The sequence below is a fragment of the Nothobranchius furzeri genome, chromosome 16 (genome assembly GCF_043380555.1).
Source record: "Nothobranchius furzeri strain GRZ-AD chromosome 16, NfurGRZ-RIMD1, whole genome shotgun sequence".
Classification (NCBI taxonomy): domain Eukaryota; kingdom Metazoa; phylum Chordata; class Actinopteri; order Cyprinodontiformes; family Nothobranchiidae; genus Nothobranchius; species Nothobranchius furzeri.
Window position 1 is genome coordinate 27847047 of NC_091756.1, and position 17264 is coordinate 27864310.

General features: G+C 44.2%; 1 protein-coding gene across 1 annotated transcript in view; it reads left to right on the top strand.

Moving 5' to 3' along the window:
- The first annotated feature begins 4047 nt into the window (after nucleotides 1-4047).
- The window catches only part of shisa8b (shisa family member 8b), a 42895-nt gene continuing 29678 nt past the window's right edge, over nucleotides 4048-17264 (top strand). Inside the window, exons 1-2 of the mRNA XM_015963666.3 lie at nucleotides 4048-4448; nucleotides 4903-5577. Of these exons, the coding sequence (XP_015819152.1) occupies nucleotides 4937-5577 (641 nt within the window). The 5' untranslated portion in view covers nucleotides 4048-4448; nucleotides 4903-4936. The remainder of the gene's footprint in view (nucleotides 4449-4902; nucleotides 5578-17264) is intronic.

Below are 17264 nucleotides of genomic sequence, written 5' to 3' on the forward strand. Positions count from 1 at the left end.
CGGTACTTGCTTGTTACCACATTCCACCCAGCCACAATAAAAAACCGTCCATTATTCACCTCCGCCGACACCGGCCATAATGTGATACCTGGCCGTTAATTGAATATAGGCCAATATTAGAGGATTTACGGGTAATGTGTATATATATATATATATATATATATATATATATACATATATATATATATATATATACATATATACATATATATATATATATATATATATATATATATATATATATATATATATATGTATGTATATATAGCCATGCCCTGATGTGGGGCTGGGGGGTGCGTCGACATGGTCGGGACATAGAAGGGTTGCGCGGCTAAATAAGTTTGTGAACCGCTGCCCTACATTATATGAGAAGACAATAACTTAAGTATATTTCTGACACAGTAATTCCTGAAAGGGTAAAACTCCAGGTAGCAGCACTAAGTTAAGTTAAGTTAAGTTAAGTTAAACAAATGCGTTTAAAAAGCTGGGACAATTTTCAATAATAAAGTTGAAATGTATATAAAAAAGTTCACGTTTAGGTCCCTGTATGACCGGTGTCAGAGCTCGGTCCGCATTGCCGGCAGTAAGTCGGGCTCGTTCCCAGTGAGAGTTGGACTCCGCCAAGGCTGCCCTTTGTCACCGATTCTGTTCATAACCTTTATGGACAGGATTTCTAGACACAGCCAAGGTGTGGAGGGCATCCGTTTTGGTGTCCTGAGGATCAAGTCTCTGCTTTTTGCAGATGATGTGGTCCTGTTGGCTTCATCAGAACGTGATCTTCAGCTTTCGCTGGAGCGGTTTGCGGCCGAGTGTGAAGCAGCTGGGATGAGAATCAGCTCTTCTAAATCTGAGACCATGGTCTTGATTTGGAAAAGGGGAGAAAGACTTCTCCGGGTCAGGGATGAGGTCCTGCCTCAAGTGGAGGAGTTTAAGTATCTCAGGGTCTTGTTCACGAGTGAGAGAAAACTGGAGCGTGAGATCGATAGGTGGATTGGTGCTGCATCTGCAGTGATGCGGGCGTTGTACCGGCCTGTCGTGGTGAAGAGAGAGCTGAGTCAGAAGGCGAAGCTCTCGATTTACCGGTCGATCTGCGTTCCTACCCTCACCTATGGTCATGAGCTTTGGGTAGTGACCGAAAGAACGAGATCGCGGATACAAGCGGCCAAAATGAGTTTTCTCCGCAGAGTGGCTGGGCTCTCCCTTAGTTACCACAAAATTCCACTATGTCCGCTCCACTACGGCACAAACTCCGCAGCAAAAATGGTCCCGTTGCAGTCAATCAGAGCTGTTCCACTACTGTGGCCGTGCAGCGCAGTGCGCCGCCCGCCGTTCCGCCATCCGGCAAAAAAAGGATCGATTCTATTTTTGCCGGACGCCGGAGCACCTCCGCAGTCAATGGACAGAAATCACAACCGCCCAACAGGAAAGGGAGCAAGCACAACTTCCGTTATTTCACAATAAATCGATAACAAAAAGCGTTTTTTTGTTTCATATGCAGAGTTTAACAACTTTTAACAACTATCAATGGCGGCTGAACTTTAAATGCATAAAAATTTGCCATAAATACAGTTTCTACTATCAAAGCAGTCACCCTTTGTGGATCCAAACACTGCTGATCTCTAAACACAAATGATGGGCAGATTAAAAAGTTCATTTTGATGCTTTTCCCACACAACTGGTGTTTGGATCTAACTTCCGCGTTTATTGCTCGGACTGTATCGCAAGATTTCGAAAATCCCACGCATGCCTGTTTGTGTACCTCAGGTCTCCGCACCGGAGCGGAGCCGTTGTAGAACGGAGACTAGTATAATTTGAGTTCGGAAGCGAGCTGCAGCGGAAAGCGAGGGCGGAGCGGAGCGGAGATAGTGGAATTTTGGGAATAGGGTGAGAAGCTCGGTAATTCGGGAGGGGCTCGGAGTAGACCCGCTGCTCCCCCACATCGAGAGGAGCCAAGGAGGTGGCTCGGGCATCTGGTCAGGATGCCTCCTGGATGCCTCCCTGGTGAGGTTTTCTGGGCACGTCCAACCGGGAGGAGACCTAAAGGTAGACCCAGGACACGGTGGAGGGACTATGTCTCTCACCTGGCCAGGGAACGCCTTGGGATTCCCCCGGAGGAGCTGGCCTAAGTGGCTGGGGAGAGGGAAGTCTGGGCCTCTCGCCTTAGGCTACTGCCCCCGTGACCTGACTCCGGAGAAGTGGATGAAAATGGATGGAGCCAGATGGCTTATAAAATAGCACTGGAGCCTTTATTACAGACAGTCAGACAATCAGCATCAACACGTACAGACAGCCATCAGTAAAAGCGTAAAACTGAGATACGTTTTTGTGCGGTTCTGTCACGTGCACAAGGCGTACATGCCCTTACACAACATTTTAAACATGGCAAATGGCAAATGGCCTGTATATGATATTGCGCCTTCTAGAGTCCTGGAACCCCCCAAGGCGCTTTACAACACAATCAGTCATTCACCCATTCACACACACATTCACACACTGGTGGGGATGAACTACGATGTAGCCACAGCTGCCCTGGGGCGCACTGACAGAGGCGAGGCTGCCGAGCACTGGTGCCACCGGTCCCTCCGACCACCACCAGCAGGCAACGTGGGTTAAGTGTCTTGCCCAAGGACACAACGACAGCGACAGACTGAGTGGGGCTCGAACCTGCAACCTTCCGATTACGGGGTGAGCACTTAACTCCTGTGCCACCATCGCCCCTGCCAAACATGACAGTTTGTGGCTCAGATATGAAAAGCATTACGGGCGAGCCAAGTCTTTGACATTAAGTTGGACTTCTCCACCCGATAACAAATTAAACTTTCCAAATTTGATTTTGGCAGTTGTATTAAAAGTCTGGACCGCTGGTCGTCAGCTTATCTGACAAACAGTTCATGTAATCAAATGTACTTAAGCTTGCCACGGAATAAACTGCACAAACAATTCCTTTGCGGTTATTGGAAAACCAGCACACGGACACTGACTAAAGACTAACAGGTTTTTAAACCAAAGATTCACAATTCAGTTCCATACCCTTCTTACAGATGACCTTATGACCTTTACAGCCACTTCAGGCGTAACCCTGACCGCTTAGGCAGAATATTTAAATTTTAACTAAGATGCACTAAAGTGCCAAATTATTGACTACCGTGTGTACAGCATAATTAGACACACATTTATGTAGTTTATCAGCAAAAAAAAAGTAGATTTTGGGGGTGACTTGCTCTTTAAAATGTAATTATATGGGATTGGACTGCAGAGTTAAGCTGTGTTTTATCCTTATGTCTAATAAAAGGACAGAACCCCAGAACCAATACGGCTGTGGGGTCAAACTGATCATGACCCCACCTCCATCAGCATCACATTAGAAAACCTGAGCACATTAATCTAATTAGACCATTGTGCCACACAGCAGTCCTTGTAACCTCTCGCTGGTCATCCATGGCGTCCTTGTCCTGAGAATGCATGTCTTCATTTTGCCAGTGCTGAGTCAGCAGCTTTCCATTTAAATAAAAAAAAAACGATGAGATGAAGAAGAAGGGGCTTAATTGCTTTCACTGTGGCTGAGTGGACTACATGGACTCAGGTCCTGTTTCAGTCCCAGCCATTAGGACTAATGACTCACCTGCACAGACTAAACCGACGCAACACCTGCAGCTCTCCACGGTTTCGGTATGACACCAAAGGAAGAACACTGCCATGGTGGAAAAATCATTTTGTTTAGCAATAGCGACCTATCATTTATCAATAATGACCTTTCCTCAGACTGAGACTTCAATGTTTAGTCATTACTTTTACACTAAAGTAGTTTCTTTTAAAAGTGCCTTTGTTTAATAATAAATCTGAATCCAACATGATGGTGATAGCTAATTACTCAGTTCCAGCTGACATTTTAGCTTTCCCTCCTCTTTTTATTTTACTCATCTCTCTTCCATCCTCCCTCCTTTCAGGACTTTTCCCCCTCTGGGTGCAATGGGGGGCACGCAGCTGGCTGTAACCCCTCCTCATCTCTTTCTGACACACACACACACACACACACACACACTAACTCTCCTCTTCCTCCTCTCCCCGTGTCTCTCTTGTGCTGCTGAGAGGTAAACAGAGGGAGAAATCTCATTTAAATCCTGAACTGTTGCAGCGCTCAGCGCAGCCGCTCACTCTCACTTACTTTCACTCAAACACACACAGCATAAAAAGAGACCTGCTGCAAAAAACCCTGGACTGGACTTGGCAGCATCTCTGACTGAACCGTTTTTATAAGGAGCACAAGGATCAGATCTTTTTGGGGGTGCTGGATGCCAGAGATCAAGCACACAGCTGGTATGGAGAACACATGAGGAATGCGTCTGCTGGGAGGAGTTTGTGAATACTTCAGAAAGGATTTCTCTCCCCAGAAACTTTGTAAAAGAAATTGCAAAGGGTTGACGGTTCAGACCACAAACGGGAAAAAGGTGAGATATGACACCTACTAAAATAAAATGTTTGTTTTATTTCTGCCTTTTTCTCCTCATTTGAATCCACAGTGACCTGTTTAAGTGTTTTTCCTCATCTTTACCTTCAATCACGTTTGATTTTTCCATCATTGATCCTTACTGATCGGCTGAAAACGCTCCCAGCTTTGCTTTTTTCATTGATGCCATAAGTAAGTTGGGTCAATAGACTCATCGTGTGGTTTTACAGGAAAGTGCCGTAAAACGTTTGTTTTTAGGTCCTTTACTGCTGCTCCCACCGGAGAACATATTGTGGATTTTCTCAGTTTGGCTTGTTGAGGAAATAAAAATTCACTGTTTTTGTGAGATTTTTGTGCATAAAGGAATCAAAATGTCATGCTCTTGTTGGTGACCTTTGTCTTATCATCTTCCATCTGTCTCTAAAATGTCACCTGCTCCTGTTCGATGACTGAAGGTGGAACATCAGAGAAAAGGGTTTTCTAAGAACAATGGCAACCACCAACCCTTCATCCTGCCACCTTATCCTCTTCTTCTTCATGTCTGTCTTGGTTAAGAAGCCAGCCCTGTCTCAGGACTCGTCCGTCTCCAGGGTGACGGTAGCAGAAGGTGACCCAGTCATTGCTCCCACCACATTGGTCAACCAGACTTTGTCCAGCTATGAGGAGATAACCCAGAGTACCCCTCCAGAGACGGGGCTCTCCACCCCCACCAGTGGTGGAGACGCAGACGATGAGGACGTCCCTCCAGTAGGGGGGACACGTTGTCAGGGATACTACGATGTAATGGGCCAATGGGACCCTCCTTTCAACTGCAACGCTGGCGTCTTTCTGTACTGCTGTGGCACCTGCTTTTATCGCTTCTGCTGTCAATTCCGCCAGCAGCGACTGGACCAAACCATCTGCTCCAACTATGACACTCCCATCTGGGCAAACACTGGGAAACCAGTGGCCACCATCACAGAGGGCCAAGGCGATGCTGACCGAGACCGCACACACCTCATTGTCTACATCATCTGTGGCGTGGTTGCCGTCATGGTGCTGGTGGGCATCTTTACCAAACTGGGTCTGGAGAAAGCCCATGGAGGAAGTGGAGGAGGAGCAGGATTGCCTCAGACAGACCTCAGTTCCAGGTGAGGAAACGTGTTTGTGTGTGTGTGTGTGTGTGTGTGTGTGTGTGTGTGTGTGTGTGTGTGTGTGTGTGTGTGTGTGTGTGTGTTGGGGGGGGTGGACAGATAGAGAGAAAGAGTGTTTTGTGTTTGAGTCCATTTGTCTTTCATGCCAGTTGCAAAGTTGGAAGTTCTGTCTTTATCTCAGTAGAACTGGAACACAGTTTAAAAGTTCTCAACCCTCAACTTTCAGATGAATGTTTCATCAGAGCAACTATTCCGTTGCACAGGATCCGTTTTAGACATAAAACAACACACAAGGTCACAACGAGACATATTTGGTACTCGTGAAACTACAAAGACACTTAACCCTCCCACTGTCCTAATGGGTGTGACCCCGCGAGGAAAGCTGACCATTGAGCAGGGTTGATGGTTTATCCCTTGGGTCCATGTGGCAGGGGTGAGGAGTGAGCACCACCTCACCTCTGCCATGTGAACCTCAAGGGATAAACCATCAATCCTGCTCAGTGGTCAACTTTCCTTGCGGTGTGACCCATAAAGAGGGTTAAAGAACATTTAGGCAAAATTTCTTGTAGTTATTTTAGTCATAAAATGTCAGAATTAGGTCCAAAGTTGTTTAGTATTTATTCTCTGTATATTCACACTCAAAATTACGGATTCCCTTTGTCTCCAGTCACCAACTCCTCACCAATTTGTTTCATATTTCTTGCGCTTTCTTTCAGAAACTAAAATATCCAATTATCCAAACTTCAGTGGCACGAGAGCGATGCCCTGTGGTTCACCCAAGGCAATTGGTGAAAAATTTGAAAAGTTTTGGATTGGAAAGTTCCTCATAGACATGATGTGCAACTTCCAACTTAGAATGTGTGTTCGTAGGCCCATCACATTGCATGTGTGTGTGTGTGTGTGTGTGTGTGTGTGTGTGTTTGTCCCCTGGAGGTGCAACTGGGATTCCAAATGAGTATTGATTTGAATACATGGAAAAACTGTGCAAAGGTCCATTTAGGGAACAGACAGATACTCGGGTAATAGTGCTCATTGGTCATGAGGTGGCACTTTCCGATAAGAGCTGTTCTTATTGCTGTGTGATTTCCTTTATGAGTCAGTAATGAGGACACAAATGGGACATCCATTTATGCACATTCATCAAGTATTGCTTTTGCTCATCATGTCTGTTTCTAATTTTGCCATTTTTCTTTGTTTCATTTGTTTGTGCTTCCGTCTGTGCTTTATTATTTTCTCACTTGTTTTTCATGTATTTTTGTGAATCACCTTCCTCTGTAACCATGTGCCTGTAAGTTTGCCTAACATTTGAAATAAACACAAAAACTGTACAAAAAAATCGACCAAATTATCTTTGTTGCTCCAGAGAAAAAGAAGACCTTTTAGCTTGGGTGTGTGAGTCCCCTCCTTAAAGCTTGACTCTGGTTTTACTTTCACGGCTGTCAATCAGACACGAGTCCATGAGATGAGAAAACTTAGATGTAAACACACATCCTCCCCTGCAGTTGGGTTAAACGCACGGCCCAGAGTTCAGCCTGCTCGCCTCAGGAAATCATTAGAGATAACAGCACGCAGCTCGAGCTCAGATCTCACTGCTTTCATCCCAAACTATCAAACCCCTCACTTAGCTGCCTCGCCTCATTGTCTCCTCAATCTGGAGCTTCTCATCTCTACCAGCTTCTTGTTTAAACTCCATGACATTTTGTTTTCCCCTCTTTCTGAGTCTCTTGGGCTGTTTTTGGTTGCTAAAAGTGCTTCTCACGTTTCCATCTTTTGTTCTTCTTGAAATCATTTTCAGGCATTTTAAAGCCTTCATTTGGGTGGCAGAGGAGTTAAGTCCCTGCCCTGTAACCAGACGGTTTCAGGTTTGAGTCCTGTCTGTTACAGTCATTGTGTCCTTGGGCAAAAGATTTAACTCACCTTGCCTGCTGGTGGTGGTCAGAGGGACCGGTGGCGCTTCTGAACGTCAGATTCACTTTAGTCAGTGCGCTCCAGGGCAGCTGTGGTTATGATGTAGCTCATCAACACCAGTGTGTGAATGTGTGTGTGCCTGGGTGAGTGGCTGTTTATGTTGTAAAGTGCCTTGGGGGGTTTTAGGACCCAAGAAGGAGCTATAACAAATACAGGCCATTTACCACCCAAAATTTTCTAAACCAACCTGATAGAAATGTAAGATTTACATGAATTTAATAAAAATACTTTTCATTCAATCAAAAAGAACATTCTGTTTGTCATTCAAATCAGCTCATTTAAAGCAATAACAGAAAAATAACTGGTCACTTCTGAAACAACACACTTCTTCAGGATTGATCAGATTGACGGCTAGTCGGAGTGCAGCCACCCCAACAGAGCTCCGATCATCTAAATTTCAGTGGATAAGGAGACGTAAAAGTATAAATATTTCCACCCGTCAGTTTTACACAAACAACTGTTTTGAATCGAATCCCATAATTGTTTACGAGACAGTAGCAAAAAGCTGCAACAAGTGGCTCGTCTGGCAGATCCAGATTGTGTTCTTGGGTGTACTTGAGCTAGCAGTTAGCACATCAATCCTGTAGGATATGAAAGCTGTGTCTACAAACTGAGGCTCTTCAGGAATTACTTTGGGACTCATCTCCTGCCTGGTCCTCACCGCTAATGCTCTCCAGATGAAACATCTGACCCAAGACTGGGTCCACGATTAATCCCTCTGGTTTTTTCCTCATTCATCCACTTTTTATTTCATGTTTTTTCATATTTCACCTCTATCCTCGTTTTTGTTTTTCCACTCATTTGGAGAATTTAAAGGCACTGACACACACTGCTCTGTTACTGTGCCTTCCATTAACCTGGACCTCAAACCACAGCCCCACAGAGTAACGACTCACTATGGCTGCGTTAAACAGACTCCCTCTGTGAGTACATCTTTGCAGATTAGCTCTCCTCCTTGAGATTAAAAACATTTCTGTGAGATTATACAGTTCCAACATTTCTGCTCAGCTCTTCCTTCATGCATGTTTGGTTATTAGCCCGCTGACATTAATCCCTGCTGCAGAAGTTTTACTAAGACTTCATGTGCTGCATGCAGTTTCAGAGGTGGTATTCATGATCATGGACTGATCCATCTTAAATTAGGAGAAGAAGCAGGAATGTTTGTCCCTCATTATTCTGACAACACAAGATGATTAATGCCAAAATCCTTCCAGTTTTTCCAAATTAGTCCAGAGTGATCCAGCTTCCCCACAAACACACACACACACAAACACACACACCTCCACTTGTTCCTCGAGGTGCAGCTTTTTTGCATGTTGCTCTGACCCGTCGGGCAACAATAAGAAATGCAGAGTGTCGCCTGAGGTTACACGTGTCACGTCTAATGAAAGGCACAGAGAGGCCTCGGCTTCACTCTGACAGAGTAAACAAACACCGGTGACCTTCATGAGTTCATACACGCAGTGAATTGTGGCTCAATTAACAACTAGATTTATAGTTGTGGCATTTCTGCCGATTCAGATCACCTCACTTAGAGAGGACCAGGATGCGGCATTCACCTCAAAAGATGAGGGTCAGAGAGGTAGCTGCAGAGGTCACATGGTTCCAGCAGAATGTGTGCATGCATGCGTGTCATGTAAAACTGTCAGGATGTATATGTCCTCCCTCTGGCTGCATGTTAAAAGGAACATTCTGATCTCCTGCCATTTTTTCATGAAAGTCTGTTCAAAGTGACTCTTCCTTTAGCTTTTCCACAGCACCAGGCTTTAATTAGCTCTAAATGTTGCATGCACATTGGTTTACCGCTCATGTTTGTTTGTTCTGCATGGCATCAATACCCTGTGTGTGTGTGTGTGTGTGTGTGTGTGTGTGTGTGTGTGTGTGTGTGTGTGTGTGTGTGTGTGTGTGTGTGTGTGTGTGTGTGTGTGTGTGTGTGTGTGTGTGTGTGTGTGTGTGTGTCCAACAGTAGCCCTTTCCCCCTTTCATGTTATATAACAAAGGACACACTCACTTCGGATGCTCTGGCCTGATTTGAGGCAGATAAGCCGATGTCGATAAAGGCGACACACATGCAACAAATGGCTCTCTGTCCTCCACGCTCATCGATCCTAAAGGTTCATATTTGAAGGACATTTTGTTGTGATTTTAGGGAGTCTTTTAGGTAAACCATCGAGTGCATTTTAGTGGGTTCTTTCTCAGGAGAACTGGAAATGCTCAGGAGACATTTTGGCGTTTGCTTTTCCCACGTGATTGGTGTCAGGAGATTTTCTGTAAAAGCTGAGCACTCTGACAGCTTTGAATACAAAGGGTACGTGAGAGAGATTCTGTCTCTGGGGTGTCCAAAGTGTAGCATGCTGCCCATTTGTGGCCCTCGGCTGCAACTCAAACTGGAGTTTTTTCTGTTTTAAATGGTCAGATTAACATCTTTTTTATCTCATGGTACAATCTCTTTCTGACTGCAGTTTGATGTTTTAGTCCAGCTGCATGGCAGAGAAGGAGGAAACCACTGGTGTAGCTGAACTGCTTCCTGAACAGTCTTTGTTGGGAGAAAAGGGGTTCACATCAAAAATCAGTGTGTTTCCATGCATCGTCTGTAAACTGATCTATTGCCTTAGTTGGGCTGAAGTCGATTTTTAGAAATGCATGTAAACGCTTTAGTCTGGCTGAAGGTGAACTGGTTCTAATCAAGCTGAAGTACTCAGATATTAAGGGTGGAAACCAACTTCCTCTTCATGTAAACAACTCAGCCAAGCAGTTGGACACACACCTTCTGGAGTAATAGTAGTAGCAGTGGTAGTTGTAGTAGTTATAAAGTATTATTTAGTGAGAATCCCTTTTCAGAACGTGTATCATGATGCTTGCTATAATAAGGTAATAATTGAAACCTTTTGCCTGTGTTCTTGTGGAAGTTTTATTTTGACACTGAATAAGTCACTGGATGAACATCAGCCAGGATATTTGAAGTAAATAATGCTCCAGTTCTCCAACAGCTCATGATTCCTGTAATAAATATGTACTGTATTTTTCGGACTATAAGCCGCTACTTTTTTCGCACGCTTTGAACCATGTGGCTTATAATGAGGTGCGGCTTTACTGAAGATTTTCCTTCACCTGCCGGGGGGCACTTTAGCAGAAAGTGAAACAGGTGGAAGTCAAAAGTGGAAATCGAAGAAAGTGCTCATTTTAATTTAGCACATGCAAGCAGCCGGCACGACGAAGAATTTTTTTCAAATCCGTACCCCCTCATCATGGTAACTACACGTATGAGTTCATATGTTGCCGCATTTAAGTTGAAGGCCATTGATCTGGCAGTAAAGGAGAGAAACAGTGCTGCCGCACGTAAGCTTGGCATGAATGAATCCATGGTTCGACGCTGGAGACGGCAGCGGGAAGAACTCATTCAAGCCAGCTTCACCCGGGGATGATGACAGCAACACGGACAGCGACACTGACATCGCCACAGATAAGGTAGGTGACGAAGCTCTTCTGAGGCTGTTCAACTCCGACACTGAAGAGGACTTTAATGGCTTTAGTGTGCAAGAGGAAGATGAGAGCGAATGACTTATTCTGGTAGGCAAGTGTGTTTTATTTGCTAACCAGGCATGTTTTGTGCGCAGTTTTTATTTTCTAATCCTCCAGGGCTTATTAATGCTGTGTCAGCGCTGTTCTTTTCTTCTAAACATGCAAATGACCGGTAATAACGAATCAGGGCTGTTTTTATTTTATAACCATCCAGAAATATGAATGCTATCAGTGCTGTTTTCTTTTCTAAACTTGCAGCACGTTCACCCGTGTTTAAAATTCATTTTGTTGAATTAAAACAACAACAAACCTCCGTGTAGCGTCTTTCTGTCTAATTATCTTATGTTATGGCCGTACATGCGCTGTGCACCGGAGCCCTGCATGTGGCTGCTGCGCCGCGGCTTGTATTTGAGCAGGGGCGGTTCTAGGCCAAATTTTCCAGGGGGGCCACAGTGGGGCCAGTATTTTTTCATGGGGGCGCAAGAAAAAAAGGGAAAAATTAGGGCAATATCAAAATTCTTTTTTGTCGTCGCCATATGACTAATTTTGTGCTTGTGCACAATTCTGCCAAAGGAAATTCACTGATGTCAGGAAAATAAACTGTATTGCTTGTCTTCGTCTCTTAGCGTCTTTTCCGTTAGTCGTCTTCAAGAATTTCTTTGGGTCCCATTTAAACCATTTTTAATCTTTCATTCAAAAATCCACCGGGTAAACAGTTCTGTCCACAGAGTGTGCTGCGCTCTAAAGGCTCCATTTGAAACACTGCAGCGCATTAGTTCCCGTCTCCGAGGCAGCGCGGGGAAAAAAAATCTGATCTCTTCAGCACAGGGGCCATAACAGGGGCCAGGGCCGGTTCTATAGGGGTCCAGGCCCCTGTGGGCCTCTGTTTAAAACCGCCAATGTATTTGAGTGCGGCGTGTGTGTGTGTGTGGAAAAACTTTTTTTTTTTTGTTGGTGCGGCTTATATTGAGGTGCGCTCTATAGTCTGGGAATTACGGTAAATGTTTGAGCAAAAGGACTGAATCCATCCACAAAGATGCTTTGTTATTGTAGTAAGTTTCATGGAGATGAGCAGACTGACTGATACAGCTTCATGTCACACAGGTGGACTGAGAACAATACGTCTGCTCGTATCACCAGCAGTAATCCAGTTTTAATCTGAAACACATCAGTCATTCGTACAAATTGACGACGCTGTTGTTCAGGTGAACTATTTAGCTAATACCTCATGGTCATTATCCCTCGAAGACCAATTATTTGAGTTCATTACTGAATGTTTCAGCAACTATAGGACAGCACAGTTTCTGCATAAGTCGTTGTTGTCCCCACCGTGATCTGAAAAAGTCTAAAAGGATCCAGGTTTGGATCAGAACTTCATACGTTGTGTCTGCCTGGACCAACACGACACATACAACGTAGTTGCAGCTTTGTTCTCTGACTGGAACATCAACAAACAGTCACGTGTTTATCACACCAAAACTAACTTGAGACTAAAGTTAGAACCAAAACATCTGAGGGGTTTTCAAAGTTTCTTGGTGTTTTCTTCACTTTCACCTTCTGGTGGTCTGATGGGTTGTTTTGTCACTCTATCACCTCTCTCCTGACACTTGTGTGTGTGTGTGTGTGTGTGTGTGTGTGTGTGTGTGTGTGTGTGTACACACCTCCATGTAAATGTGTTGAAGCATAAATAATATGCCTCTGTCACCATTTGGCCCAATTCCATTCTTAAGTATAAAAAACAGAGAAGCTAACGGATTTGTGGCAGCATCAGATGTGACAGTTCCTCCCTTGCAGCCGCCTCACCTTCCAGGCTTTGTGAAGCCCACACACACCTAAATGTGAGTCAGTGCTCACTGACGTATGGCTGTGTGCTGTTTGTTTTTTATATATGAGGGTGAAAAATATAAAAACATGATTCACACATGGAAAAAGGCGGAGAACAACCAGGATTTTATTTTTTATGATAAATGAGAATTTTCAAACATTATGATAGAAAAATTCAAACCCATGTCGTTTATTTGTACTTTTTGCAACCAAAAAAAAATCCTCACTCCTGACTCTGGTTATTTAAAAAGTCATGTTGATTTTGGTAAAGAAAGAGTTACTGGTTGTAGTATTATACAGGCTGCATGGTGGCGCAGCTGGTGGCAGTAGGAGGTAAATGGTTCTGGGAACTGAGGGGAAGGGTTTCTACCATCGTTCCTATCTGTCCAAACAGGCGCAAAAACGGGCTGGTACCTGAAAAGGTTATAGGAACTACAAAAGGTTCCTACAGTCTGAATGCGCCTGATGTTGCCTCGCAGGTTTAAATCCTGGCTGCAACTTTTCTGCTTGGAGATAGCGTGTATAGGTTCGCTCCAGGCACCCCAGCATCCTCCAACAGACCAAAAACCTGCCAAAGGTGCCCCCACCCAACGACCCCATTACCCTATGGAGGAATAAGTGTGCTTTTATGTTCTACTGTAAAATGAACAGTTGCTTTCCAAAACATTTATTTCATAAATAATACAATTCATAAATAAATGTACCTAACGATTTCACTCAGCTAGCGAGAGTTTGCTGTATTGGTTTTTGCAGCCAGTAGAGAGCAGAGCGTGTCTCGCCCTGTATGAGCTAACTATTAGCATTAGCACCTCCACAACACTGAGGAACATATTCAGGCTTGTAGTTTAGTCTAAAGAGCGAGTAACACCTTAATAAACTTTTTTTGCTGATAACCTGTATAGATGAGTGTCTAATGGTGCTGTACACATGTGTAATCATTATTTTGGCAGTTTAGTGCAACTTACTTTAATTTTAATATTTCAGCACAAAACCGTAATCATATCTCCATCTTCAGGTTAAAACTCTGCTCCACATTTTTGTAGAATCAGCCACAGCTGATTGCTGTAGCGCTGCAGGGTGACGTTTTCAGTGGCTGAACTGCACTGGACTCCTGCTGAGTCTCGTCACACCTCCGCCTGGCTCAACCACTCACCTGCTGATATGACGTTGGCGCTTGGAGTCGCTCGCCCTCCTTAAGTAAAACGTCCTCCTCCCCTTTTTTTCTGATGAAGTAGGTGAACAGGAAATCCTCCTTCTTGCAGTCATTTTCTGTCTGCTCTTCTCCTGAGCAGTGAGTCTGCTGTTTGTGTGTGCTCGTGTGCACGAGCAAGTGCGCGCACACTTGTTAGCGACTCTTTTTTTCTGAGTCTTTTATCAGACTGAGAAGCTCCAAGAGCGCACGTGGAGGGTTTGAGGGGGGTGCTGTCAATCATCGCATCAGTGCCGCTCTCTCAGTCCTCCGGGTAACGCCCTTTTCCCAGGTATTTTTCTAACAGAATACTCCATAACTTAACATTTAGCATAAGCAATCAACTGTTACCGCATTTATAAACTCAAGACGCACCACATATAGGTGGGTTTGCATGCTTGGGTGCACTTTACTAACCTGAAATGCAAATAAAGAGACGGAGACATCAGAATGGAGTGGTCTCTGTGAACTGCTGCTCGCGAATGACGGTAAACGGGACACAGAGCTCCGTTAGCCATCTCGCACCCCACTGCCACCTTGTAGAGAACCCTGGAATAGAGCGGCACACTTACCTATTCTTATTTTATTACTTTTACTAACACTAAATATTTTAACAAAAGTATGTGACCACACTTTGTGGGCGTCACATCTGCAAGTTTGGCAGGCTTAGCTCAGACGTTTCTGTGAACACTGATGCATTTGAGTTGATCAAACATGTGTCTTTGTAATTTGTATACACATTGAGGACAACTTTTAAAAATGTATTTACTCCTGTTGCAGGTTTATTTTTAACTTGAAATTGATTTTGTAAATGATTCTGACCAGACTCAGTTTTACGATTCTGAAAGTCATTGATTTTGTTTGATGCATTATCCTAAAAGTTGCAGGGATCGAGTGTGAAAAGGAAAAAATGAAGTGAATCAATTTAATTTATGAGTTGCACAAAAAACGAAACAAAGTTCCTGTCAGGTCTTTTTGTTCTTTTCGAAATATGATCGGTCACTCTGAGTTTCACATGCAGGCCGAACATGAAAATAGTCTCCTGCACCTATCTCCTGCATCAGATTCTGTCAGAAAATAGACAGTGAAACACTGGGATTAGAAAATCCTAACAGATCTATGTCACACTGTCACATAACATTCATGGACTCACCCATCTTGACTCACGATGGGGAAGGCTGTTGTTGGTTTTTGTTGTGCTCAGGAAACAGCAGAAAATGTCTCAGCTAGGAGAAGCTAACCGTTGGCATTAGCAACTCCACAACATGGCAGAACTCCTTCAGGCTTGTGTTATTCATGGATATAAAACATCAATGTTGCAGAGAAAAGGAAGGCAGCAGAAGAGTTGTGCTGCTGTTAGCCAATCAGAGGAGAGATGTCCAAATATCATGAATATTAATGAGTAAGATTCCAAATCCTGCTGTTTTCTGCCCTCACTTCTTCAACTGACTTCTGCTTCCTGAAATAGGAGTGCCGGAGCTTTTTCAAAGACAATAACTGAAAAAAACATTTATTTGTATTTAAGACCCAAGTAGATTTATTGAACAAGGCAGTGAATGAGAGCTTTGAATTAGGAGTAGATATGTGCTAGCATTTAAAAATAACTATGTTTACATATAAAACTACATGAAATGCTTCCAATAAATCTTTGTGTGTGTGTGTGTGTGTGTGTGTGTGTGTGTGTGTGTGTGTGTGTGTGTGTGTGTGTGTGTGTGTGTGTGTGTGTGTGCCTTGTCCTAATAATCAGCAGTGACAGGAAACTTAGCTTGATCTCTGTTACTGATGAAAAAAGGAGCTAGTAGTGACATCAGTGGCAACTGGGGAGAGTTCAACATATTGTAACACAGAAACATCCATTTTAGTTGGGTTTCACTACGTTCAGTGGTGACCCCAGAAATAGACCCACTGCAATTTACATACAAACCAAACAAGGGGGTGGAGGACACACTCATCTACTTGCAGCACCAGGCTCTGACTCACCTGGAGATGCACAAATGCTCTGTGAGAATCATGTTCTTCGACTTCTCAAGTGGCTTCAACACCATCCAGCTGTGTTTACTGCAGCAGAAGATGAGGGGTGCAGGAGTGGAGGAACATCTGACTGCATGGACCATCAACTACCTCATCAACATGTTGTACGTGAGGCTGTACAACTGTACATCTGAGGTGGTTGTGTGCAGTACTGGAGCTCCACAGGGTACAGGGCTCACACCCATTCTCTTCACCTTCTACACCTCAGACTTCACTTACAACACTGACAGCTGTCTCCTCCAGAAGTTCTCTGATGACTCAGCCATCCAGGGAGCAGACATTGAGATGGTGGATACCTTTAAGTACCCGGGTGTTCACCTCAACAGTAAACTGAACTGGCCCAACAACACAGATGCTCTGTATGAGAAGGGCCAAAGCTGTGTCCACCTCCTGATGAGGCTGAGCTCCTTTGGAGTTAATTCCCAACTGCTAAAATCCTTCTATCACTCTGTTGTTGGTTTTGGTTTTCACTCTGCTGTGGTCTGTGGGGTGCAGGCAGCTCTGACCAGGAAAGGAAAAGACTGAACAAGCTCACAAGGCTGGCTCTGTTCTGAGCTGCCCACTGAATACAATTGAGAAGACGTGTAAAAGGAGGATGCTGGGGAAGATGACCACCATTTAAAAAAAAAATTCCCACCCACTGCATTCCACCAAGGAGACCATGGACAGCTCCTTCAGAGGCAGACAGACATCTCAGATGTAAAACAGAACGCTGCCCTAGATCTTTCGTCCCCTCTGCAGTAGAAGAAGAAGAACATATCATTTCTATAGCGCCTCTCAAGATAAAAATCACGAGGCGCTTCACAAAACAAAAAAATGTAGAAATGTAAAAAAGAATTTATAAAATGGTTAAAAATGAATTTAAAATGAGCAAAAAATAGACAACTGTGATTTTAAAAATGTTAAGAAAGAGAGAGTGAATAGGAAAGAGGTAAATCAGTGGATCCTGAGGAAGGTGGAATAGGTGGGGAGAGCAGAGTAAGGAGCGGGTGGTGATGAAGGTCACACCAAAGCCTGAACAGGCGTTGTCAGCTGCTTTAAAGGAGACCACTTAGTCCACTGATCTCAGGCTCAGGGGGGGAGAGGTCCAGAGTCTGGGGGCCACAGCAGCAAATGATCTGTCACCTTTGGTCTTTAGCCTGGTGCTGCA